This window comes from Phoenix dactylifera, chromosome 9, assembly GCF_051530095.1.
Source record: "Phoenix dactylifera cultivar Ajwa chromosome 9, Ajwa_hap1_PhDact_Kaust_v1.1, whole genome shotgun sequence".
In the NCBI taxonomy this organism is placed as follows: domain Eukaryota; kingdom Viridiplantae; phylum Streptophyta; class Magnoliopsida; order Arecales; family Arecaceae; genus Phoenix; species Phoenix dactylifera.
Window position 1 is genome coordinate 1719059 of NC_143198.1, and position 21143 is coordinate 1740201.

The 21143-nt window shown below is 42.8% G+C and overlaps 2 protein-coding genes across 5 annotated transcripts; both read right to left on the reverse strand.

The window, feature by feature from the left end:
- Positions 1-1980: 1980 nt before the first annotated feature.
- On the reverse strand, positions 1981-11811 carry LOC103704549 (DNA ligase-like protein). Of its 4 annotated transcripts, XR_005506911.3 has the most exons (14): positions 10411-11098; positions 10260-10314; positions 9979-10078; positions 9749-9872; positions 9524-9607; positions 7403-7456; positions 7180-7307; positions 4885-5455; positions 3906-4020; positions 3746-3795; positions 3120-3263; positions 2515-2811; positions 2334-2420; positions 2068-2258 (listed from the first exon to the last, which is right to left on the reverse strand). XR_005506911.3 is itself a non-coding variant. In XM_039115806.3 (12 exons), the coding sequence occupies exons 1-12, from the start codon at positions 10996-10998 to the stop codon at positions 2539-2541; spliced, it is 2286 nt and encodes a 761-aa protein (XP_038971734.3). In that variant the 5' UTR covers positions 10999-11098; the 3' UTR covers positions 1981-2538. The 4 variants fall into 4 exon arrangements, 2 of the variants coding, with proteins under 2 accessions (XP_038971734.3, XP_008786115.5); XR_015968566.2 differs by lacking the exon at positions 9524-9607 and having other exon boundaries at positions 10411-11198; XM_039115806.3 differs by having other exon boundaries at positions 1981-2811.
- A 406-nt stretch (positions 11812-12217) lies between these two features.
- On the reverse strand, positions 12218-15722 carry LOC103719430 (outer envelope pore protein 24B, chloroplastic-like). Its single transcript, XM_008808670.6, has 3 exons — positions 15382-15722; positions 14914-15279; positions 12218-12557 (listed from the first exon to the last, which is right to left on the reverse strand). Exons 1-3 carry the CDS (start codon positions 15577-15579, stop codon positions 12477-12479), a joined length of 645 nt encoding a protein of 214 aa, XP_008806892.2. The 5' UTR covers positions 15580-15722; the 3' UTR covers positions 12218-12476.
- Positions 15723-21143: the final 5421 nt, after the last annotated feature.

The window sequence follows — 21143 nt, forward strand, 5'->3', positions numbered from 1 at the left end:
AAAAGCTACTTTCTTATCAATTAGGAATTGGGAATTTTTTGATAAACCATCAAAATCTATAAGTAAGATCTTTTCTTTATTAAAAGTATCATAGGTATTTCATACAACTTTTTTAGAAAAGTACATGCTCAACAAAACATAAGCTACTTTGAAATATGTTACTTTTTCATGGTCAACCCAAAATAATTTTTCTAGGCATCATATTTTCAGGAATTATCTTTTCGAAAAAAATATTTCAGTAAAAAAAACTCTTTCGGTGCATCAAACGAGTCCTAAATAAAATCGGTCAAACTTGCCTCCTTTCTAATTTATTAAAAGAAGTGAACTTACCAAAAAAAGAATGCACCTTATCCACTAGTTATACTTATAATATAGTGAAGGTGCAAATACATATTTCTTCACTACAAGGTCTTAGGTATGTGATAAATGATGGATCAAAAAAACATACATTCATGTATAATATGTAATACACCTCGGATCTGTAGCATAGACTAAATGCACCTTAAAGTCATTTAAAGCTCCTCTATTGGGCAACAGTTATAGCTCAGCCCACGAACGCACATCCCATGCACATCCACCCTTTCCAATAATGTGCATAATGTGTAGATAGTTATTGCTCGCTGAGTAATTAAGACACACATCCATCTTTTGCAGTAACTAGTACCAATCATCACTCTATATAAACCAAACCAAGAGGACCTTCAAGTGCGCTAATGCCTCCAAGTTTCATTGTTAGGATCTCCACTGTTCTCCAAACCTAATCTAACTTAGGCATCAGAGAATTTCCCATCGGATAAAACCTAGCAACCCTTGTTACTTTTCCTTTTCTTTTCTTTGCAGGTCCTGCCTATTTGCTCTGATCTCTGACCAAGCCAATCAAGCACCAATCTCAAAAGCACATCTAAGTTGGGTCAGATTTTGGCAGAAACAATATGCTTTCCTGATATTCCATTTGTTTTACATGTTGCATTTCCAATCTAGATAGGCTTAAGCTTCACCATATCCAACGATTCATTATAAAATTGGATTTTGAAAGATGTGACTCTGGTATAAAGTCATAGAAATCTTAATTGAAGGAGAAGTTTAGCATGGTTTAAACATCTAATAAGGTAGAAATCTGGAGTTATTATTGGAAGTGAAAATAAAAAAAGCTTCATGAACTAATTGTGGCAGCAGGGTTTTTTCTTAATAAGACCTAAGTCCACTTCCATGACAAGCGAACAGCCAAACACAAGGTTTATTCCATCGCTGTTGTGGCGCAACCAAATTAGCGGCCGCGTCAATAAATATGGCTATGATTAAACCAATCAAAGAAAAGCATGCAACAAAACCATATGAAGCATGTCTTATTTAGTCCTGCTAAATAGATTGTTGCAGTGGTGTGGGGGGTGTGGATCTAAAATAAGTCAGATTATTAGTGTAACTCAGGAACATGACCACCACATGAGACCAAAACACTAAAACAATACCCATTTGAAAAGCTACTTATATTCATGAAACAATTAGATAATCAGTTTTGCAACTTTTCTTTGAGAAAATAACTTGCAATAAATTGACATATGCAATGTGCCGATTTAAATGAAAATCTTAAGGGAACAAGATGTAAACCAAGATTCAAAGAGAGTATTCATAGAGGCAGCAGCAGTAGAAAGGGCTACAGGCACACTGGAATGGATGAAGGCAAAGTCATGCCATGGGAGTTTGCATTATAAGATACATAGAGACAAAATCAGAGATTTATTACTCGGGTGATCTCCACCAGATTAAGCTAGTCTACTTAGTGCTCTTGATCTGGTTCCGCGATATGCAAACTAACTTTTTCAAACTTGTAGTACCATTAGAGAATGAATTATTTGCATGACTTACTTCTTTTGATGATTGCCACTGGTAGACCGCAATAGCAAACCCCTCTGTTGGAGGGGTATTCTGGAGTTGTATTTCCTATATTAACATCCTTAAATGAGGACACACAAAGCTCACTGCATGAATGTCATAATATCATTTCCCTTCAGTTGAAAGCAGTTTTTAGGAGTATTGGGCACAAGACACATTCCGTCGATTATCCTAAACAAAAATTGCTTCCAACTTTATTGATTACACTCGTCTTTTTTCTCCTGATATGACCACCTGTTTACACAGCCTTCGAATGGATACAGCCCATAGAATCAGCAAGCACAATATCCCAGAGTGGAGCAGAAATGAACTAAAATTCCAAGTCACCGAGCCAGCATGGTTTGCAACAAAAGATGCCACCAAGTCTGCTGCAACTTCAACTCAATATTAGTGGGAAAAAACATGTGCAATTTTCTTTAAGGAAAGATCCTTGCAAGCACCTGTGATTTTTATGTAATTTGAACACCACTTTGCTTGGATTTCATTCTGTTCACTTCAGGGAAGATCCTTGATCAATATATAAACCTCTACACATAAAGATGGAAGAAAGCCAGCATATCAGTAACTTTATTCAGATGAAAGATGGAGACATTGAATATGGGAAATTAAACATATCCTTGCCGGGCTTTCTTCAATGCTCTGGCATTAATTCCTAGCCTCCACCTTTGGAAACCTCTTTCCCAACTTAAATGCAGAAAATTGGTAGGCAGCCTGTGTTTCTGTGATTACATGACTGCTGCTTCCCCTTTTATTCTCCAGTTGTTTATCGAAAATCGTAGATGACTGGCACAGGATCTCAAAAAGTGAAGAACCTGAACTTCCATTGCCCTCAACTTTTGTTCTAGAAGAAGCTGGTTTCAACTGTGAGCCCCTGAACTTAGACGATGAAGTATGCTTAGGTTGGTTTTCTGCTTGGTCCTGCCCATCACAATCAATTTAAGTGGAACCATTGACCATAATTTCAGCTGAGAAAAGACAAAATTACAAAGATAGTGTTTGTGTGTGTGTGTGTATATGTATATGTATATGATTATATATATAGATTTCCTGAAACTAGTCATTCTGAGGGTAAGCTGAGGGCCTTTGAATTAATTTTCTGTTGTTTGCCTTCAAATTAAAATATAGAAAAAGAAATGTTCTTCCAAAAATGGCCAATTCTTTCCCCAGAAGTAAACGTGACCCCATCCAAAATCTGAAAGCATTGGAATCTTGAACAGGAACCTTACCATATCTGAGAGATTGTCAGTAGTTGAGATACCACTCCTACTATTGCTGTCATCCCGACTAAAAATGAATGTCCGCACAGTTGTTGATCCTTGCTTGTGGGAAGGTGGTAATGAACTACTTGTTGTTCGACCCAGAAAAGATGACTACAACACAGGCCATCAATAATTCATATGATATGACAAACAATATTGAATGTAAAGCTGTCAAAGCAACTATATCTCTTGATACGAGTGAAGTATCTATCACTCAATCTGTTTCCATAGATCATATTTAATATGTAAAATGACAAGCTACAGCCACTGAAGCTAACAAAAAACTTTCATAGATTCAAATTTATTGAAGAAACAAGCGATCCTCTAACTGTTAATCTATAATCTCATAAATGTCTTCATATATATCAAACATATGCTGCACATTTTTGAATTTTAAGAGAGTGGTATGGCCATCTTTGGTAATTTAGAACTTTAAATAAAATCCAATGTTGACATTATTCAAATAGTACGAGCAGCTACCTATTTTGGTACTAACATGTGCATTTCCAATGAAACCAATAACTAGCTGTCAATAGACATCATATTTCCTAAACAGGTACAGTCCATGACATGAAACTTTCAGGTAAGCTCACCTTTGAAGAGCTATTGCTGTTCCCTCCCATCATCAGCATGTTAAAGTTAGCTACAAGCATTTTAAAGGTGTAAAAGGTTAGAATAAGAATATAAAAATGCATTCCATAATGCAATTGCAAATGTAGAAGGAAGAAACTTGAGGAAGGGCATTGTTTATACATGTTGCTGTTTTTCCTCTCTTCTTGGAATCGGGAGCAATATTCAGCTTCTTTATAAGACCAAAGACTTCTCTGGAATGTTCATCCTCTACTGGAGACACAAATGAGGATTCCTCCTGGATACAAAATGAAGCTCGTTATAATCTTTGAATTATATTGCACAAGTATTAAGTATAGAGAAATAAGAAAGGAATTCTCCAGGTTTAGTGTCTCCAGATTCAGCTCCAACTCATTCTTAAACACACCAATAAGCCATTACAGCTAAATTACTGACAGATACAGCCAGGGATAATAGGATAACCAACTGTTTATCCATTTGTTAAGTCAGGAAAGAAATATATTCTTGGTGCCAATACAAGAGGAAAATTAGGTCAAAGTGAATCCTTTTCCACACAACCAAATGCATTTGTACTTTATAGTTACCACTCATTCACAGCCACCCGTATCTATCTGTTGGCCTGTGAGCATAGAAACACCTAAACTGTCTTCTTTCGTTACTTTGGCTACTTGATCCACAACTGCACGATTGACGTCATAAGGTCCTGCTGCTTTGTCATCAAGCATCTCAAATTGGAAGATTAATCCTTGTGGCGATATAAGTTCAAAACTGAAGGTCATTATCCTATTGCTTTTCACGATTCTCCAATTATTTTGCAAAACAGGTTGCTAGTTTCCCACTTAGTTTGACAGAGAAAATGATTAAAAAAACATGAGATGCCCAGACATTATTCTGAGCCACACAAGAGTCATAAAAGCTCAAAGAGAAAATGAGGTATGTTATAGAACAATTGAATAAGCCACAAAAATGACCCCAGAGAAAGGACAGGAAAACAACTATCTAACTGATTAGTTTAAGTTGTTCTTCCAATCATAGATCTTATAGCAAAGGATAAGAGACAGCATTGACATCGAGAAGGCCGAAAGGTTGCATTAGCCATTCATGCAAATAAAATGAATAAACCAAGGGAAAACCTACTTACCATCTGCTTTGATAGACATTGGCGAATTAGAGTCTGCTCTGTTTCCTCATCATCTGATGGAACATAAGCATCGTGATCATCAGTAAACATTTGTGCAATCATTTGTTTTGCCTTCTTCGAATTATTCCGGACGAAATTTGCTGGAGGCAGATCATATGATGCTTTATCTTCAGAATCTTCACCTAATTCTTCATCATCCTCCTCATCAAGTACTGTAGGTTCTTTCTGATATTTACCATATTTTAGTCTCTGCAAAACATTATCTGTTGCTGCTGCATCCTGTTGCTCAAGCCACTTCTGATGAAGCTGATTACGCTTTTCATGATCTATAGGTGCCTCCTCAAAACCACTGGCAATCAGATCATCAAACACTTCATTTTCATCACTTTCATCATCCTCTTCATCTTCAGGAAACCTTGTTAGATCATGGTCACTATCATCTTCTTCTTCAGCCTCATCATCTAGAAATGCTTTTGCTGGAACACCTTCTGGATATGAGTCCATGACAGCAGCCTTGTGAGGATGAGGATCAATGTTTTCCTTGTCATTGTCTTCTTCTGATGATGATGAACTGAGAAGAATATCACCAAGCAACAAGGTAAGTCATCAACAACATTGAATCTTAATATAGAAAATCCAAAATGGCAATATGGTATGAAAAAATTACTAGGACTTTCTAACAGTGAAATAGTGTGCCAGAGACATCAATTTACTCATCGACATAAAAAAAGGAAAAACAAGAGAGAGAAGGTCTGGATCATGGCACCCACCCACCCTCCCCCCCCCCCCCCCCCCCCCAACCGAAGGAAATAAATTGCTACATAATGTAAGGAAATACCAATGACGAGCATTTCAAGAATATGCAACCCAATTGTCTATCCAGAGAATATATAACATGCACACATTATGCGCATGCATGCTAATACATACATTTGATAGAACATATATTGCCAAGGACTAAATTGCAAGTTTATTACATACTCCATCTATGGCATGTATGGCACCGGTAGTTTGTAGAACATGAGCGTACATACCTGTCTAGTTTATACGATCTTTATCCACTGTATAGATGTGCATCAAGTGAATGCACTGAAAGCCAGTACATAGCAGAACGATTTGCACCCTTCTTTCTCATTTCTAACTGAAGCCTAATCATCCTAAATAACCTATTTCTTTTCTATTTAAGATGATCTAGAACTCGTTCCCACCAATTTTCCTTCACTTTCTTTTCTTTCACTTTTTGAGGTTTTGAAGATAATTTGTAGTATGTAAGCTTCCAGAATGCTTCTGATATATGATGAGGAATGACCACCTACCATCAACTTACAAGAGATATCCACATCACCTATTAAAATATGGATCCATCCTCATGAATAATGTACACTAGAATTTCATGGCCCATTTAGGCAGTCCATGAAAGTCGAATAGAAAAACACATTAAGCCCCTCAAACAAAATGGAAAAACAGGCCTTTAGGTGGTTCCTTTCAGTATCCGGATCCCAAGAAAGGCGCATAACAAGTGAGAGGATGCAAAATACACTTTTTAACAAAAAGGTAAGGCAAGGTCCAGTGGCATGCTCCATATCTTTCCCTGCCACCTTCCAGTGTGTGCTAAGCAATTGACATAGAATGACAAGGTGCACATAATGTGCCAGCCTTAAGCCAAGCATGATAACAATACAAGGTAATAATCAACATGACCTATCAAACACAACAGAAACACCACTTATATCAGATGCAGGTGACTATCACAATCTTCAGGTAGAAACAATTGGCGATGATGGTAACATGTGATCTTCAAGAATTAAGATGACATGACCTACAATGCAGAGCTCAATATTTGTGCTTTCAATCAGAAAGTCAAACAATGAAGTATGGAAGTCAAACCCAAACAGCAACTACTATACCTTCTTGTTCAACAGATCAAAGCAGGCATTTGATAGCAACTCTTGTTATTTTCTCCAATATATTTTGTTTCATTTTTTCCCATTACTAACAATTGTTGCCATGTAAAATGCAATTAATCAAAAGATAGCATGGGTGAATGTTTAGCCCCACAGCAACCCAACAATGAAAATCCAAATGAACATACATGGATATTGTGCCACACCAAACAATGCATCCATATATGCTGAAGAGCTGAGAAGAATCGACATTAGGAGTTTGATGGTCAGGATGAGTGAAATCAGCGAGATATCAACAAAAGTAAATTTGCATTACCAATCCTAGCTTTAAACAAGATTTTTTTATTATTATTTACTGAAAAAAGGGAATTAGAAAGTTCAAATTTCTTACACATCAGCAGGATCAGGTTTTGAGCTTGAAGCAGGCAAGGACGGACTAAGAACATCTATAGTATCATCAGCACCATGATCAAACTGGTTCTTCTCTCTGTTGCTTTGTTTGGAGTCTTTAGAAACATTCTGCAACAAAAATAGGCAAATAACCAACAGTTAAAGATGAAACCTTCTTAGAATAAGTAAACGAAACCTTTAAATACTAAACATGGAAAAGAGACCTGTGTGTCATTATTTGGAATCTGAAAGGAGTCCTCCAGGTGTGTATCAGAAGCCTGGATTTTCATTGAAAAAAAGGGGCATTCTTTACTTTCTTCCATAAGTAAATTGAATTGTCACCAAAAAAAATGATAGTCAAGGATGCTAGCCAATAGAGCCTACAACTAACTTGCATGCAAAATTCCTTAATTTTATCAAGCTACCAACAAAAGAAGCTTGTCATACACTTAAAATTTTAATAAGCAATGGTGTTGAAAGAATCAAATTCTTATGAATAAAATATGTTGGGGCAATGGCAGAAAGTGATAATCATAGTTTAGCAATAGAAAGGACTAGGTTTGAACAATAGCTATAACCATAATCACCAACACTTTTTTAATCCTTCATTGCCCTTTCTAAATAATTCATTGCTAAATCATATAAAAGCTTGAATATGCTCATAAACATATTATGACTGCTCATGTGCATGTGCTTGTTTTATATTAATATTGATTATGTTCATACCCATATTGCAAATAAAGACTATGAGGTTTGGAATGTAAGGTTGATCCAAAGTTTTTTACTCGTCATCCTAAAGGAGATGCGGGCATTATAGGGATTTGTAACCTCGATAAAACACTTCAGTCTAACATTTTACACAAGCCAATATTTCACCTATGAGGACCTGTGTAGGCATATGCTTTGTCCCACATTAGCTATGCGCTAGAAAGATCTTGGGCAAAGTTCGCCATACCATATCAGACCAGACGATACAAGGCGTACCGTACCATACCGATTTGGTACTGGTACATGATATGAAGGGCGTATCGATACTCGGTATGCAAACCAACCTTGCATCGTACCGACCAAGTGATAGTATGACGCTGGTACGGAGTCCAGTACCAAGACAACATACCTTGATCTTGGGTACTTATTGCAACATAGGCCTATTTAGGGTTGACCACATGCCAATCATGATGGTTTGTGATTGAATTTGAGTGAATTTAAACCCTTAGTCTAGCAAGGACATCAAAGATTAAACGGGTGGAGTATATAAGAATCGATGCAGGCATGTCTTTAGTCCTACATTGACTATGCGCTAAAAAGACTTTGGATACTTATACATGACTAACAAACCCAAATAATACGTTCCAGCTAACCTTTTTGGGTAAGGTCCTAGTTCGTTACACCACCACACTCAAAAAAAGTCTGTTAACCACATATTTACATTCAAAAAACATTTATATTTGTTCAAGATATTCCAACTTCTTCAAAAATTTCCACCTGTGTCACTATATTTTCATCTGATGTACAACACAAATTTGAACCTTCCACCATAGAAAGCCCCCTCAAACCTTTGTTGTACACACCCATGATATATCTAATAGTTCTCCATCACTCTGCCCACAGTTTGCTTACTTTTCCCTCACCTCAATAATCTCAGCTCAGACATGCTCACCTTACGTGCTTGGACTCTCTCTATTGCTCAACATTTTGAATCATACAACACGCATACCTTGTTGCCATCTTACATATTCCCCCAGGTCTTAAGGGAAGTTTACTTGACATGACATTTTAGAAGAGTCTCTATATTGCATATCTGATTATAACTCGTAAATATATCTTTAACCATCTCTCGATTATTCTGTATACCATGTCTCATGAAACTTCTTTATCATCAGTCTTTATTGCAGTCAATGATAATGTTACTTCACCGGCATTGCTGTACATACACTAGCTGGTTCTATTAAATTTTAGACCATTATATTAACTCATCCTACTGCATAACACTATTATCAGGAAATAATATAAACAATGGTACCTCCTGTTTAGTATGATAAATTCACCTATCACCTTCAAATAAAAGTGATGTTTAATGTTACAAAAGAGCAATAAATCTGAGGATGATGTGCACATTAAAATAAAGCTCAATAGCGTGAAGTAAAAATTTCTAACACGTATATGAAGTACAGCCATTTGATTTGAGCATGCCATTTAGTGTCTTCTAATAGGAAAACAAACTGACATAAGGCGGATAAATGGTTGGCAAATACTGAAGTCTAGTGTGAAGCCTCCTTTCTTTGTCCACATTATTTAAATAATTTTTTTAAAAAAAATAGAGATCCACCAACACAATTGATAACCTTGCTATAGGTAACATTCTCATGGCAGCTCAGAAAACTTGCACTGCTGTCACCATCCATAGCTTGGACAGCATCATCCTGCAACTGTACAACTACTTCTATGATATTGATAGTTCTTGGGAAAGTAGTTTACAAAAAACAACTTTTCATGCTTTCTCACACATAAAGAAATGTTTGAAAAAAACATACAGAGACATAGCATTTTTGGGGAGGAAGGAGACGTACCATTTTTGATGTCTCATTGTTTTCCTTCCCATTATTAGACCCAGATAGATCAGAGACGTGAGACATCTCAGCCGCAGAACAATCAGTATCAGCAATAGAATCAGAATGATAGAGAACGCTAGGTCTGCAATCAGTGGTAATTTCCAATAGTTTACTTTTTTCCAGCATTTGACATGAATATTGCAAAATTTGGTATTTACATAATAGCAAAAATGGATTTGATGACTCACTTTTTTGATACTTCCAACTTCCTTAGCCTGATCTTCTCCAAAACAGATGATATCGGCTTCTGAACAAGAGGCACAGGTTTAAATGAAGCATCTCTAGTTTCTGCCTCAAAATGAAATAGATAAAAAACAAATTATTAGCTTATCGTCTTCGTCTTACTGATTAAAAGGCACCAATATAGATATAATAATAAAAATATGACGTTTTAGGTCTCCTGGACTTTAGGGTGAAGATCGAACTGAACAAACTGGAAAAAGAAAAGGAGAAACAGGATTGCATATACCGCGCAACAGTCTCTGAGATTCAGCATGAATTTGCTCCAGATTAGCCATCCTCTCCTGTGGAACAAAATGGAAAAGTAGGTCAACAACAAATAAAACCCAGAAAATTTTTGCTACTGAAATAAAAAATACATATATCCAAAAAATCGCCACCTTCTCAAGTCTTCTCTTCTCTCGAATGGATTCTTCTGGTCTGCCTTCCTGGCCGGCCAACTCACCAGACTTCTTCTTCTTCTTCTTTTTCTTCTTCTCCGTGATATCTTCTTCCCCTTCCAAATTCAGCCGCTTCTTTGCCGATCTCTCCTTCCTCAGATCATCCATTATTCCCCCCATTCCAATTCTTCCACTCTCTCCTCCCCAAGAGGAACCCCCCCACCATTCTTCTGCTTCTTCTCCTTCTTCCATGTCCCGAGGCTGCCAGGATTTAGATGCATCCCTCGGGTCTGGAAACAAAGGATCGAGCTCGTCGTCAGAAGCCATTCCCTTGCCCAAATCCTCTGATGCAGGCGCCGGATCGACAGCATCCGCCGCGGATCCCTCCAAATCCGGCACCTCTCGCGCATCAGGGAGATCCTCGGAAGCGGAATGGTAGGAGGGATCGGGATCTAGGGTTGGAGCGATCGGCGGATCGGAAACCCTAGGTCCGGATGCCTTCCTCAGGCGTTTCAGCTTTCGCTGAGGGATGGGTGAGGAGGGTTCTTCGTAGAAAGGGAGGAGGGGGGCGTCCTCGAAGTTCTCCATTCCCCTTCGAGCTGTGGAAAGGAGACGATGTGGAGGTCGGATGCTCCCAAGCGTGGCGAAACAGGGAAGGAAGGGAAGATATACGAGAAAGAGGCGGGCAGATTAGAATTCTAAAAGCTTTGGCGCCAAAGCGGCGGGATGGCTTTGGCGAACACGAAGATCCCGGTAAGCTTACCGCCGGGGGATTGCTCGCCTGATTCATTTTTGTCCCGCATTAGCATGTTGCGGAATGGTCATTGACCGTTGATCGACGGGATGGCTTTGGCGAACCCGAACATCCCGGTAAGCTTACCGCCGTGGGATTGCTCGCTTGATTCATTCAAGCCCCGTGTTAACATGTTGAGGAATGGTTGTTGATCGAAAAGGGATAAATGCAAGTCTTCATAAATTAAAAGCATTTGATCCATCACTGAAATTAGATCCATAATTGAAACCGGAATGGATTGAAATAGTACTTAAAAAGATCAGATTTCCTAACGAGTTTGGTTTGTGCCTCAAATCAGAATTGTAATCGAAATCGAAATAGGATTGAATATCAGGAAAGAATTGGAATTGAAGTTTGAGAGGTTAAATCATCCTTATTCCTTTCTCGAACCGGAATATTTCCCCAACCAAAAAACTAAAATAAAAATTATTCATTTTCGCACCTATTTCAAAGTCCAACTCCTTCCGATCAAACATTATAGTAAAATAATCTAGGCTCAAATTTCACCTCATTCCAATATGTCTATGTGCTAGAAATAATTAAATCTCATCCACCCTCTCCTCACCACCATTGAATTGTTGTTCATAAAGGTCCATAAGAGAACATCCCTACGAAAAATAAATGTTAGCTTTTTTGAATAAAATCCTGAGTTGTTACAGTACTAATAAAATGAACATATCTAGTCAGTTGCCAAAATGTCTTGGGAGGCACGTATCAGTGAGAAAGAGGATTGAATCATCATGGTCGAACCAATCCTATGCCATCTATATGGAGTTATCTGAGAATCAAGTCACGATCCGCCAAAGGCCTTGAATTCATGCAAATGGGAAACATGAGTTTATTCATTTTATGCATCCCTACGAAAAACAAACTCAAATTACCAGCTGAGCTATTGTAGAATTGCAGACAACATGATTGAATGCTGCAGAAGTTTGCATGACGACCCTCTTTGGTAAATTTCATGATCAACAAATAGAGAAGTCCAACAATTCTTGCACAAATATGCCAACTGGATTTAGAAAAATTATTGTTATACCATGCACCGAATCTAAGCTCATGTTTCGTCCTTTAATCAACAAAATGAATTCAAAGCAATAAAAAAAATAAAAAGTCTGAATTTTGTTCCTAGGCAGATGCAAAGTCTTTATCTCTTCAAACTCGCCTTGGCAAAATAACAACCTTAACAAAGAAAATTTGGTAACTAAATTTTAAAGAAGGTTGACAACAAAAATTGTTTGATTAAAGAACCCATGGGCATGGGTGAGCTATAAGATCACATTTCATAATTCCATGTACTTTCAGCTATTATTTTTGGAACCTTCTTTTGCTCTGCCAGATTGAATGATGTGGAAATCTGCAGAAAAAACAAAAAGCACAAAATTTATCATGCATTGAAAAGAAAAGCAGAAAAACACATCAAGTGCATCAAGTGATATATCAGAGACAAACAAAGAGAGGAGACTCTTGTATGGTGCTTTCTGACTGAGGTTGAGTTGATTATTTCTACAACCAGATATGATTCACAAAACATCAAAAATGTACTCAATATTGATCAACATTAGATGAATCTTATCTATTTGCTATACGATGCATAATGGTTCATTTGGGGTAAATGGAGCTCTTGCAGATCCAATAATTAAAAAAACCACATGATCTCAGAAAAATGTACAGTGTAAACCTCAATCAACTTGGCCTCCTCCAGAAAACAGAAAGGCAGATTTAGACAATCCTACAGGTGGGCTCTACCAAAACACAACAAATTAATTAGTCAGAAAGGCAGATTGAGTTGGTTATACTTGTGGAAACACCACAGCAGTAAGCGGATTGTACATTCAACAAGATCTATATGACAACTTCAGAAGTCGGGTGGGAGAGAAGGAGAGGGAGGTTGCTGCTGCTGCATGTATAAACATGAATAACCCATTGAATGATAGACATTAATTTTCCCACTAAACCCATTATCCCATTTATCAAGAGACTAATGATTCATTCCACATATAACATACCATTCATCGCTTTAGGATTCCTCGATAACTATCTGCCAACATCTGAAGTAATTTTGTCTGGTCTTTGATTCTTCATTTCAGACCCCCTAGTTAATAACACGACTCGCTCTCATGGATTACTTGGGCTGCCTCTGATCTTTGCAACATATGAAAGAGAATCTTTATTTTGCCTCGGTTTAAGTATCTTTTACACATGCATGATGCATCTTAAGCTATTTCTAAGGTTCTCACTTGTACCCTTTTCTAGCTTGCCAACTCCATATCACTCATAGGGCACTATTCTGCCTACAAACTTATTTCATTTTTAAAACTTCAATCATTTAACCGAGCCATAAATTTGATCTTATCACTATCATTAAAACAACTCTCAGATCTCACTAGCAGGAACTGATATAGAGTGGATAAAATAATGAGAAAAGGGATTACAAGAGTTAACAATTCAAGTAAAGAGGTTGTTATCAGAACCCTGTGAATATACAGAATCATAAATCCACTCCATGATAGTAGGATTTGAAGCAAGCACCATATCTTTAAAACCAAATATAATACTTATAAGAAGAATCCTTCTAAATATGTAATCTTTGAAACAACATATCATGTCCAATCTGTAAAATAGTTGCCTAGAACAAACTAAGCACAGAAGTTTTGCTACCACCTAGCTGCCCTTCCATGATTAGTAAGATATTGTGGAGGATGCAGGTATCATGAGTCACTTTACGTTATTTTGAGTTGATTCTTCACGCTCTTTATTATTATTACTTTTAATATTAGTGTTAATTTGGCTGCAAGAATACGCTCAGGATTTGTTAATTTGGCTCATGATGTGAAAGCTATCTAAATCCCCCTCTCTAGAAAGTGACATATTAGCATAGAACAACTTAAGCACCATAAAGGTGCAGTTCTACATGTGTGCCTGTGTTAGCAATTCCCACCACGGACTCACTTGTGTATAACAGTCCACCTTCAAATTGATCCTAGGGCCATTCCATCATCCTAAAATCTTTCTTGTAACCTAAATTAGGGTCATTCCATCAAATACTAAAATCTCTATTCTAACCTTAATGGATCCAATCAAGCCCCAACGCCTCTTTAACCATTTAGATTGCTCCAATCAATCCTGAAATAACTTAATCCACCTCTCATTCCTCTGTTTGCCTCCTAGGCTGAACACAAACACCTTGTATAGATATACCAATTGATGGGCCAAAGCCTTGAATATTTCTTCCCTCCTTTTGTCTCTTGTACTTATATATCTATTTTACTTCTCTTGTACTTATATATTTATTTTAGTTCTTCCATCTTCCGGGTGTTTCCATTTGCTTGAAGTGTAGATATGAGTCACCAGAGCAACAGTGGATATAAGCATTTTGCCCCTTCATTCCTTGTTCTTTCTAGGATTTGCAATTGACCACATATGGATCTGGAATGTAACATGAGCGCTGCCCTGTTTTACAGAAGTTTCTTTGTTCTAGCCCATTGACTTTTTTTTTTTACCGCTGATGAGAAAGTTGATCACAGACTATACATTTCTCTCGTGTTTATTTGCAATTATGATAGATAACATCTAGTCTAGTCTGATCTCAGGAACAAGATGAAGTGAATAAAATTTGAGCATAAGCATGAATTTTATCAACTCGTCCATTCATTTCTCTTCAAAATCAAATTTTGCCTAAAGTAAACAATCCCAATTCAGTAACAGATTACCTTGAAGGATCCATAGGGCTTCGATTCCCTGTTCCACTCAAGCCCAAGATTCTTCGATGATGTTTGGTAGATAGCGCGAAGCGAATCACCCCCGTCAAACTTCCTCGTGACCGCAAAATCCCACGAGTTCTTGGACACATCATAGCACGGCTCCAGCACTGTCCGCCTTAGCACCCCATGCGTGTACACATACTTAACCTTACAATTCCCCGATCCCAGAGCATAGCTGACCGACACCTTGTTCGCCGGATCGAACGCCACCGAGCCGTCGAGGCCCACCCGGTTGTCCACGCGGGCATGAGTGTACGTCAGATTCACCGTCTTGTCGAAAGCCCTCACGGAGTTCATGAACTGAAACCTAACATCCTGAAAGCAAACCAACAAAGACCAGAGACTACATATAAAAATTATAAACCCTAATCCTAAAAATCAAAACTTGTGATAGGGATCGATGGATGGAAGGAATGCCTTCTTGGGGACGTTGTAGTCGATGATGAAGGAGCCAGGCTTCTCCACGGACAGAGCGAGGCCGTTAAGGGAGGGGCCGTGGACAAAGGTGGCATCGGTCATGGAGGCCTTGAGCTTGAGGTCGCCGGCGTTGACGGCGAAAGCGGCGAAGGTGGAGCTCTTGTCCCCCTCGTATCTCCCCTTCACCGTAGCCTTCATCTTTCCCTCTCACGCTCTCGCTCTCTCGACGCTCGCCCTCGTAGCCTTTGGAAGCGACGGACGCCGCCGAGGACGGCAGGGATAAAGACAGAGGAAGCAGCTTCGGCTGTGGAGTCTCCGCCGGAAACCTTTCAAATTTATCCTGCTGTGGACTGGTGGGACGCTCGTTCGGTATTTTCTGGTCGGAACGCTAAAGGGACTCTAGAAAGGGACCCGTGAAAAAACTACCTCGGAGGGAACGAGGGATGGAGGATTACGTGGATGGGCCCATCATTGCAAGGTAGAGCGGGACGATTTTGTGCGAGTAACTAATTTTGGTCGCACAGTATTTCTAAGAATTGCAATCCATCTTCTCCTTATGTTTTTTTTACCCGAATACCTTTCTAAATATCATATTTTGCATGAACCCCATTTTTTATTTCTTATAACAGAACAAAAAAATTGGAATTCTAAGCCTTTTGAACAAAACATTAATCTAAGTTTGAGTTCCCATTGGAGTTTTGAGTCGATTAAAGAGTATGTTTATTTATTTTTGATTCTAGGACTAGGAGTTCTAGGGATCGACTTGGCTCTCTCAAATTATTTCTCATTATTTAAAAAAAAGTAACAAAGATAAAATACGAATACTCTTCCAAAATTGATATTTGCATGTATATCATCGTAAAACACTTATTTTGCTATTCTATACTTTTTTTATTTTTATTTTTGCATATATACCCATACCATCTAGTATCGCTAAAAAATTAACGATTTCAAATTAAAGTGACTAAAATATTCTTAATGGATAAATGCACAAAAAGAAGTATTTATAAGGCAATCATGATCGAAAATAAAAAAAAGTAATTTCAAAATTTTATTTTATATTTAATTAAAATAAACATAGTTGTTATTAATGTTAGAAGAACCATTATATTAAGGGTATTTGTACGAAAATAGTGCTTTATAACTGTTACGGGGGAACTAAGCCGCCATGCTCCACGTGACCGGCACGCGCGCCCATGAAGACTACGGCTGTCCTTTGATCCAGCAATCCGACCCCGAGTCGGACATCTTCGGCTCCACAGCCCGACCTCGAGTCGGCTGCCCTTCGATCCAGCAGTCCGGCCCCGAGTCGGACATCTTCGGCTTCGCAGCCCGACCCCGAGTCGGCTGCCCCTTAATCTAGCAATCCGACCCCAAGTCGGATATCCTCAGCACCGCAGCCCGACCCCGAGTCGGCTGCCCCCTGATCCGGCACTCCGACCCCGAGTCGGAGATCTCTTGATAACGACAGGCTGCTTCCCAGAGGCACGCCGAGGCCTCCTGCTCCACTACTCCCTGCAACGGCTGTATCCGATGCTGTTCCACGATCTCCTGTATCAGCCGTACAAAGCGGAACTCCACTACGCCCTGTCATGGCCGTACCCAGCGCTGCTCCATGACGCCCTGTAACGGCCATGTCAGTGGCCACTCCATCGCGCTCCACGATGGCAAACCCCCCGGAGAGACCCCCCAGCCAGGTATATATGCGGCTGGGGGGAGAAGGGGGGGTAAGCAATATCTTCCAGAGCACTCTCTTGCTTGCTATTATCATCTCCCTTCCTCCTCCAATCTCCTCTGACTTGATCGTCGGAGGGCCCCCACTACCCCAGTGGTGGTGCGAGGCTTGCTTGCAGGTTTCCCGGTGGAAGGTGGAGCACAATCAACATCAACCAAGGCAGCTCAGACGGAATCCCGTTCACACCGCTGTGCCAATCGTTCTCGGTTTGGACCACCAGCAACAGTTGGCGCTAGAAGGAGGGCCCGAATCTTAGAGCGATCGTAATGGCACGGCGAGGTGGTCGTGGAGCTTCCAATGCCTCCGGTCGCGGGGCCTCTCGCGCCTCCGGCCGGGAGGCCGCTGCGTCTCCAACACATTTTCAGCAACACTCCACCGTTCCACCCCCGATTCAGATGGTCGAAGCCGCTCAGTTCGACCAGTTAGCCCAGCAGGTCCGCACCCTCGCGGAGGCGGTGCAGAACCTGCAGGGTGTGATGTCTCGAGCGCCGCCGCGGGCCCAGGAGCCGCTGCTCCCTGAGCGCTCACCTGTCCTCCTTAACCCGCGCTCCTTCCTCTCCCATGGGGAGGAGCGCCGGCGCGAGGAAGATTCTCGAGCACGGTCCATTCTGCCGGGACCGTCCCACCGAAGCTGCGCGGGGTACGAGAGGCGGGCCCGGGCGCGTTCCCAGACCCCCCAGTCCTCAAGGAACCCGCGCTCCAGTCGGTCCCCCTCTCGGTGCTCCTTGTCTCCCACCCATCGGTCGCGCTCCCTGGACCGGCGGGTGGACGATCTCCACCGACAACTCCAGGTCCTGAAGGGCCACTCTAAAGATCCCTTCGCCGACTTGGAGATCTCCTCCCAACCGGCGCTTGCCTCGAGGATCCTGCGGACCCCAAATCCGCCGGGATTCAAAATGCCGGCGATCGAGCCCTATGACGGGGCGGCGGACCCGCGGGATCACGTGGAGAGTTTCAGGACTCTTATGCTCCTCCATGGAGCATTAGATCCCCTCCTCTGCAAGGCCTTCCCGGCGACCCTCCGCGGCCCAGCCAGGGCGTGGTTCGCCGGCCTGGAGGCTGACTCTATCCAGTCCTTTGACCAGTTCACTCGCCTCTTCATCAGCCATTTCGCCGTCAGTAGCCGGCGGCGATTGGTTTCCGATTCCCTCTTTGATGTCCGGCAAAACGAGGGAGAAAGCCTGTGGGATTACCTTACCCGCTTCAACAAGGCTACATTGGAGGTCCGAAACCTGAGCTAGGAGGTGGCTCTCTCAGCCCTGAAGCGTGGCTTCCGGAAGGGCAGACTCACCTTCTCCCTGGACAAACGCCTGCCGCGGAGCTTCCCGAAGCTGTTGTCTCGGGCGAACCAGTATGCAGACGACGAGGTGGCAGCCGCCCACCGGAACAAGGAGGCCGCCGAGGCCCCTCTAAAGCTCGGGAAGAAAAGGCGAAAAGAGGCACCCCAGAGGAGGAGCCCGACGCCTCAACGTCGGCGCAGAAGCCCGTCGCCGGCGAGGAACCACGGCGCCCTACGCCCTCGTTCTCCGCCCCGACGTTTCAACCGGTACACTCCTCTCCTGACTCCCCGGGCCCAGATCCTCATGGAAATCAAGGGGCGAGAGGACCTCCCGGTCCCGAGACAGATGAAGAAGATCCCTGGGAGGAGGCCCTCTCGGGCGTACTGTGAGTACCACCGAGACCACGGCCACGACACCGAAGACTGCTTCCAGCTTCGGGACGAGATCGAGGCTCTCATCCGCCGAGGACGTCTCGGTCGATATGTAAACGACCGACGTCCCCCCGCAGACCCGCGTCCGGCCGACCCGGCCCCTCAGGAGCCTCGGGAGCAGAATCGACCCGTCGCGGGCGTGATCCACACCATCACTGGGGGCTGCTCTCAGCCCGTGAGAAACGCAGGAGGCTCGGTGGAAGCATCAGGGGTGGCCGTCGCGAAGAGGCAGCGGGTCGGAAATGTAATCACCTTTTGTGATGAGGATGTAAAGGGGGTTCAGACCCCCCATGATAATGCCATGGTGATCTCCCTCACTATGGCAAACTATGATGTAAGGCGTGTTCTTGTGGATAGTGGAAGCTCAGCTGATATTTTGTTTTACGAGGCCTTCCAAAAGATGAGCTTGTCCCGACAAGTGTTGCTCAAAACATCCACCCCCCTCATAGGATTCACTGGGGACGCTATCTCGGCCGAAGGTGTCATTGAGCTGCCAGTGACTGCGGGCGTTGCACCCGCAGAAGCCACGGTGCGGCTCGGGTTCTTGGTCGTCCGTGTTCCCTCGGCCTACAACGCTATCCTCGGACGACCCGGACTGAACGCCCTTCGCGCGGTAGTCTCTACATACCATTTGTTAATGCGGTTCCCCACGGCGGCCGGGATTGGAGAGGTCCGAGGTGACCAACCGACCGCGCGGCAATGTTTCCTAGCAACTCTCAAAGGGAAGAAGCCCGTGGAGGCCCTAAGCGTCGAGTCCCTTGACGCCAGAGACGAGGTGGCTTTGCGGCACGGAGAGCCGGCCGAGGGTGTGATCGAAGTTCCCCTTGAAGAGGGTCGCCCGGACCGTACGGTCCGGGTCGGTGCCAACCTCGACTCGGAAGCTCGGCTCAGGTTAGTGGAATTCCTCCGAGCCAATGCTGATGTATTTGCCTGGTCGGCGGCCGATGTACCTGGGATCGACCCGGAGGTCATTTCTCACGCCCTCAACGTCGACCCGACCCACCGACCAGTAAAGCAGAAGAAGAGACACTGTGCCCCGGATCGGATCCGGGTGGTCGACCAGGAGGTAGACAAACTCTTGGATGCAGGCTTCATAAGGGAGGTGAGCTACCCCGAGTGGCTGGCAAACGTCGTACTTGTCCGGAAGGCGAGCGGGAAGTGGAGGATGTGCGTCGACTACACCGACCTGAACAAGGCGTGCCCCAAGGATAGCTTTCCGCTTCCACGGATAGACCAACTGGTCGATGCGACTTCCGGATATCAGCTGCTGTCTTTCATGGACGCCTTCTCCGGCTACAACCAAATAATGATGGCTCCACAGGACGAGGAGAAAACTGCCTTTATAACAGACCGGGGGCTGTACTGTTACAAGGTAATGCCCTTTGGTCTGAAGAATGCTGGCGCCACTTACCAGCGCCTCGTCAATAAAATCTTCAAGGAGCAGATTGGCCGGAACATGGAGGTGTACGTGGACGATATGCTGGTGAAGAGTCGCCATGCAGACTAGCACATTGCGGATCTGGAGGAGACTTTCGCCACCTTGCAGGAGTTTCGCGTGAAGCTGAACCCAGCGAAGTGCGCCTTTGGTGCTTCGGCCGGGAGGTTCCTCGGTTTCATTGTCAACCAGCGGGGGATCGAGGCCAACCCGGACAAAATCAAGGCCATCCAAGATATGTCCCCTCCGACCAAAGTGAAGGAGGTTCAGAAGCTCGCTGGAAGGGTCGCCGCGCTCGGACGATTTGTGGCAAAATCGGCCGAACGCTGCCAACCGTTCTTCAAGGTGTTGAAGCGCCCGAAAGACTTCCTTTGGACGGCCGAATATCAAGTGGCATTCGACCAACTCAAGGAGTACTTGGCGTCTCCTCCCCTGCTGTCCAAGCCGCAAGAGGGGGAGATGCTCTACCTCTATCTGGCGGTCTCCCCAACCGCAGTCAGCGCAGTACTGGTTCGGGAAGAGGCAAAGCTCCAGAAGCCTGTGTACTACATCAGCCGGGTCCTACGGGATGCCGAGACGCGGTATACGAAGGCGGAAAAGATCGCCTTCGCGCTGCTCACCGCGGCCAGGAGGCTTCGCCCCTATTTCCAGGCTCATCCTGTCACCCTCTTGACCGATCAACCACTGCGGCAGATCCTCAGCAATCCTGAGAATGCGGGACGGCTGGTGAAGTGGGCAGTAGAACTTGGTGAGTTCGACATCCGCTACCAGCCCCGACCCGCCATCAAGGCCCAGGTGCTCGCGGACTTCCTCGCTGAGTGCACTGTGCAGGAGGCGGAACCTAGGCCGCCGGAAACACCCAGCCTCGACCTCCCAATCTG

Bases quoted from the DNA above. Each gene is read 5' to 3' on its own strand.
- LOC103704549 (XM_039115806.3), bottom strand. From the start codon at position 10,998: ATGGAGAACTTCGAGGACGCCCCCCTCCTCCCTTTCTACGAAGAACCC. The intron at 10,315-10,410 runs GTGGCGATTTTT...TTTGTTCCACAG, and splicing joins AGAAGAGAAGACTTGAGAAG to GAGAGGATGGCTAATCTGGA. The intron at 9,608-9,748 runs GTACGTCTCCTT...GTAGTTGTACAG, and splicing joins ACAATGAGACATCAAAAATG to TTGCAGGATGATGCTGTCCA.
- LOC103719430 (XM_008808670.6), bottom strand. From the start codon at position 15,579: ATGAAGGCTACGGTGAAGGGGAGATACGAGGGGGACAAGAGCTCCACC. The intron at 15,280-15,381 runs GCATTCCTTCCA...GTTTGCTTTCAG, and splicing joins ACTACAACGTCCCCAAGAAG to GATGTTAGGTTTCAGTTCAT. The intron at 12,558-14,913 runs GTAATCTGTTAC...TTTTTTCTGCAG, and splicing joins AGCCCTATGGATCCTTCAAG to ATTTCCACATCATTCAATCT.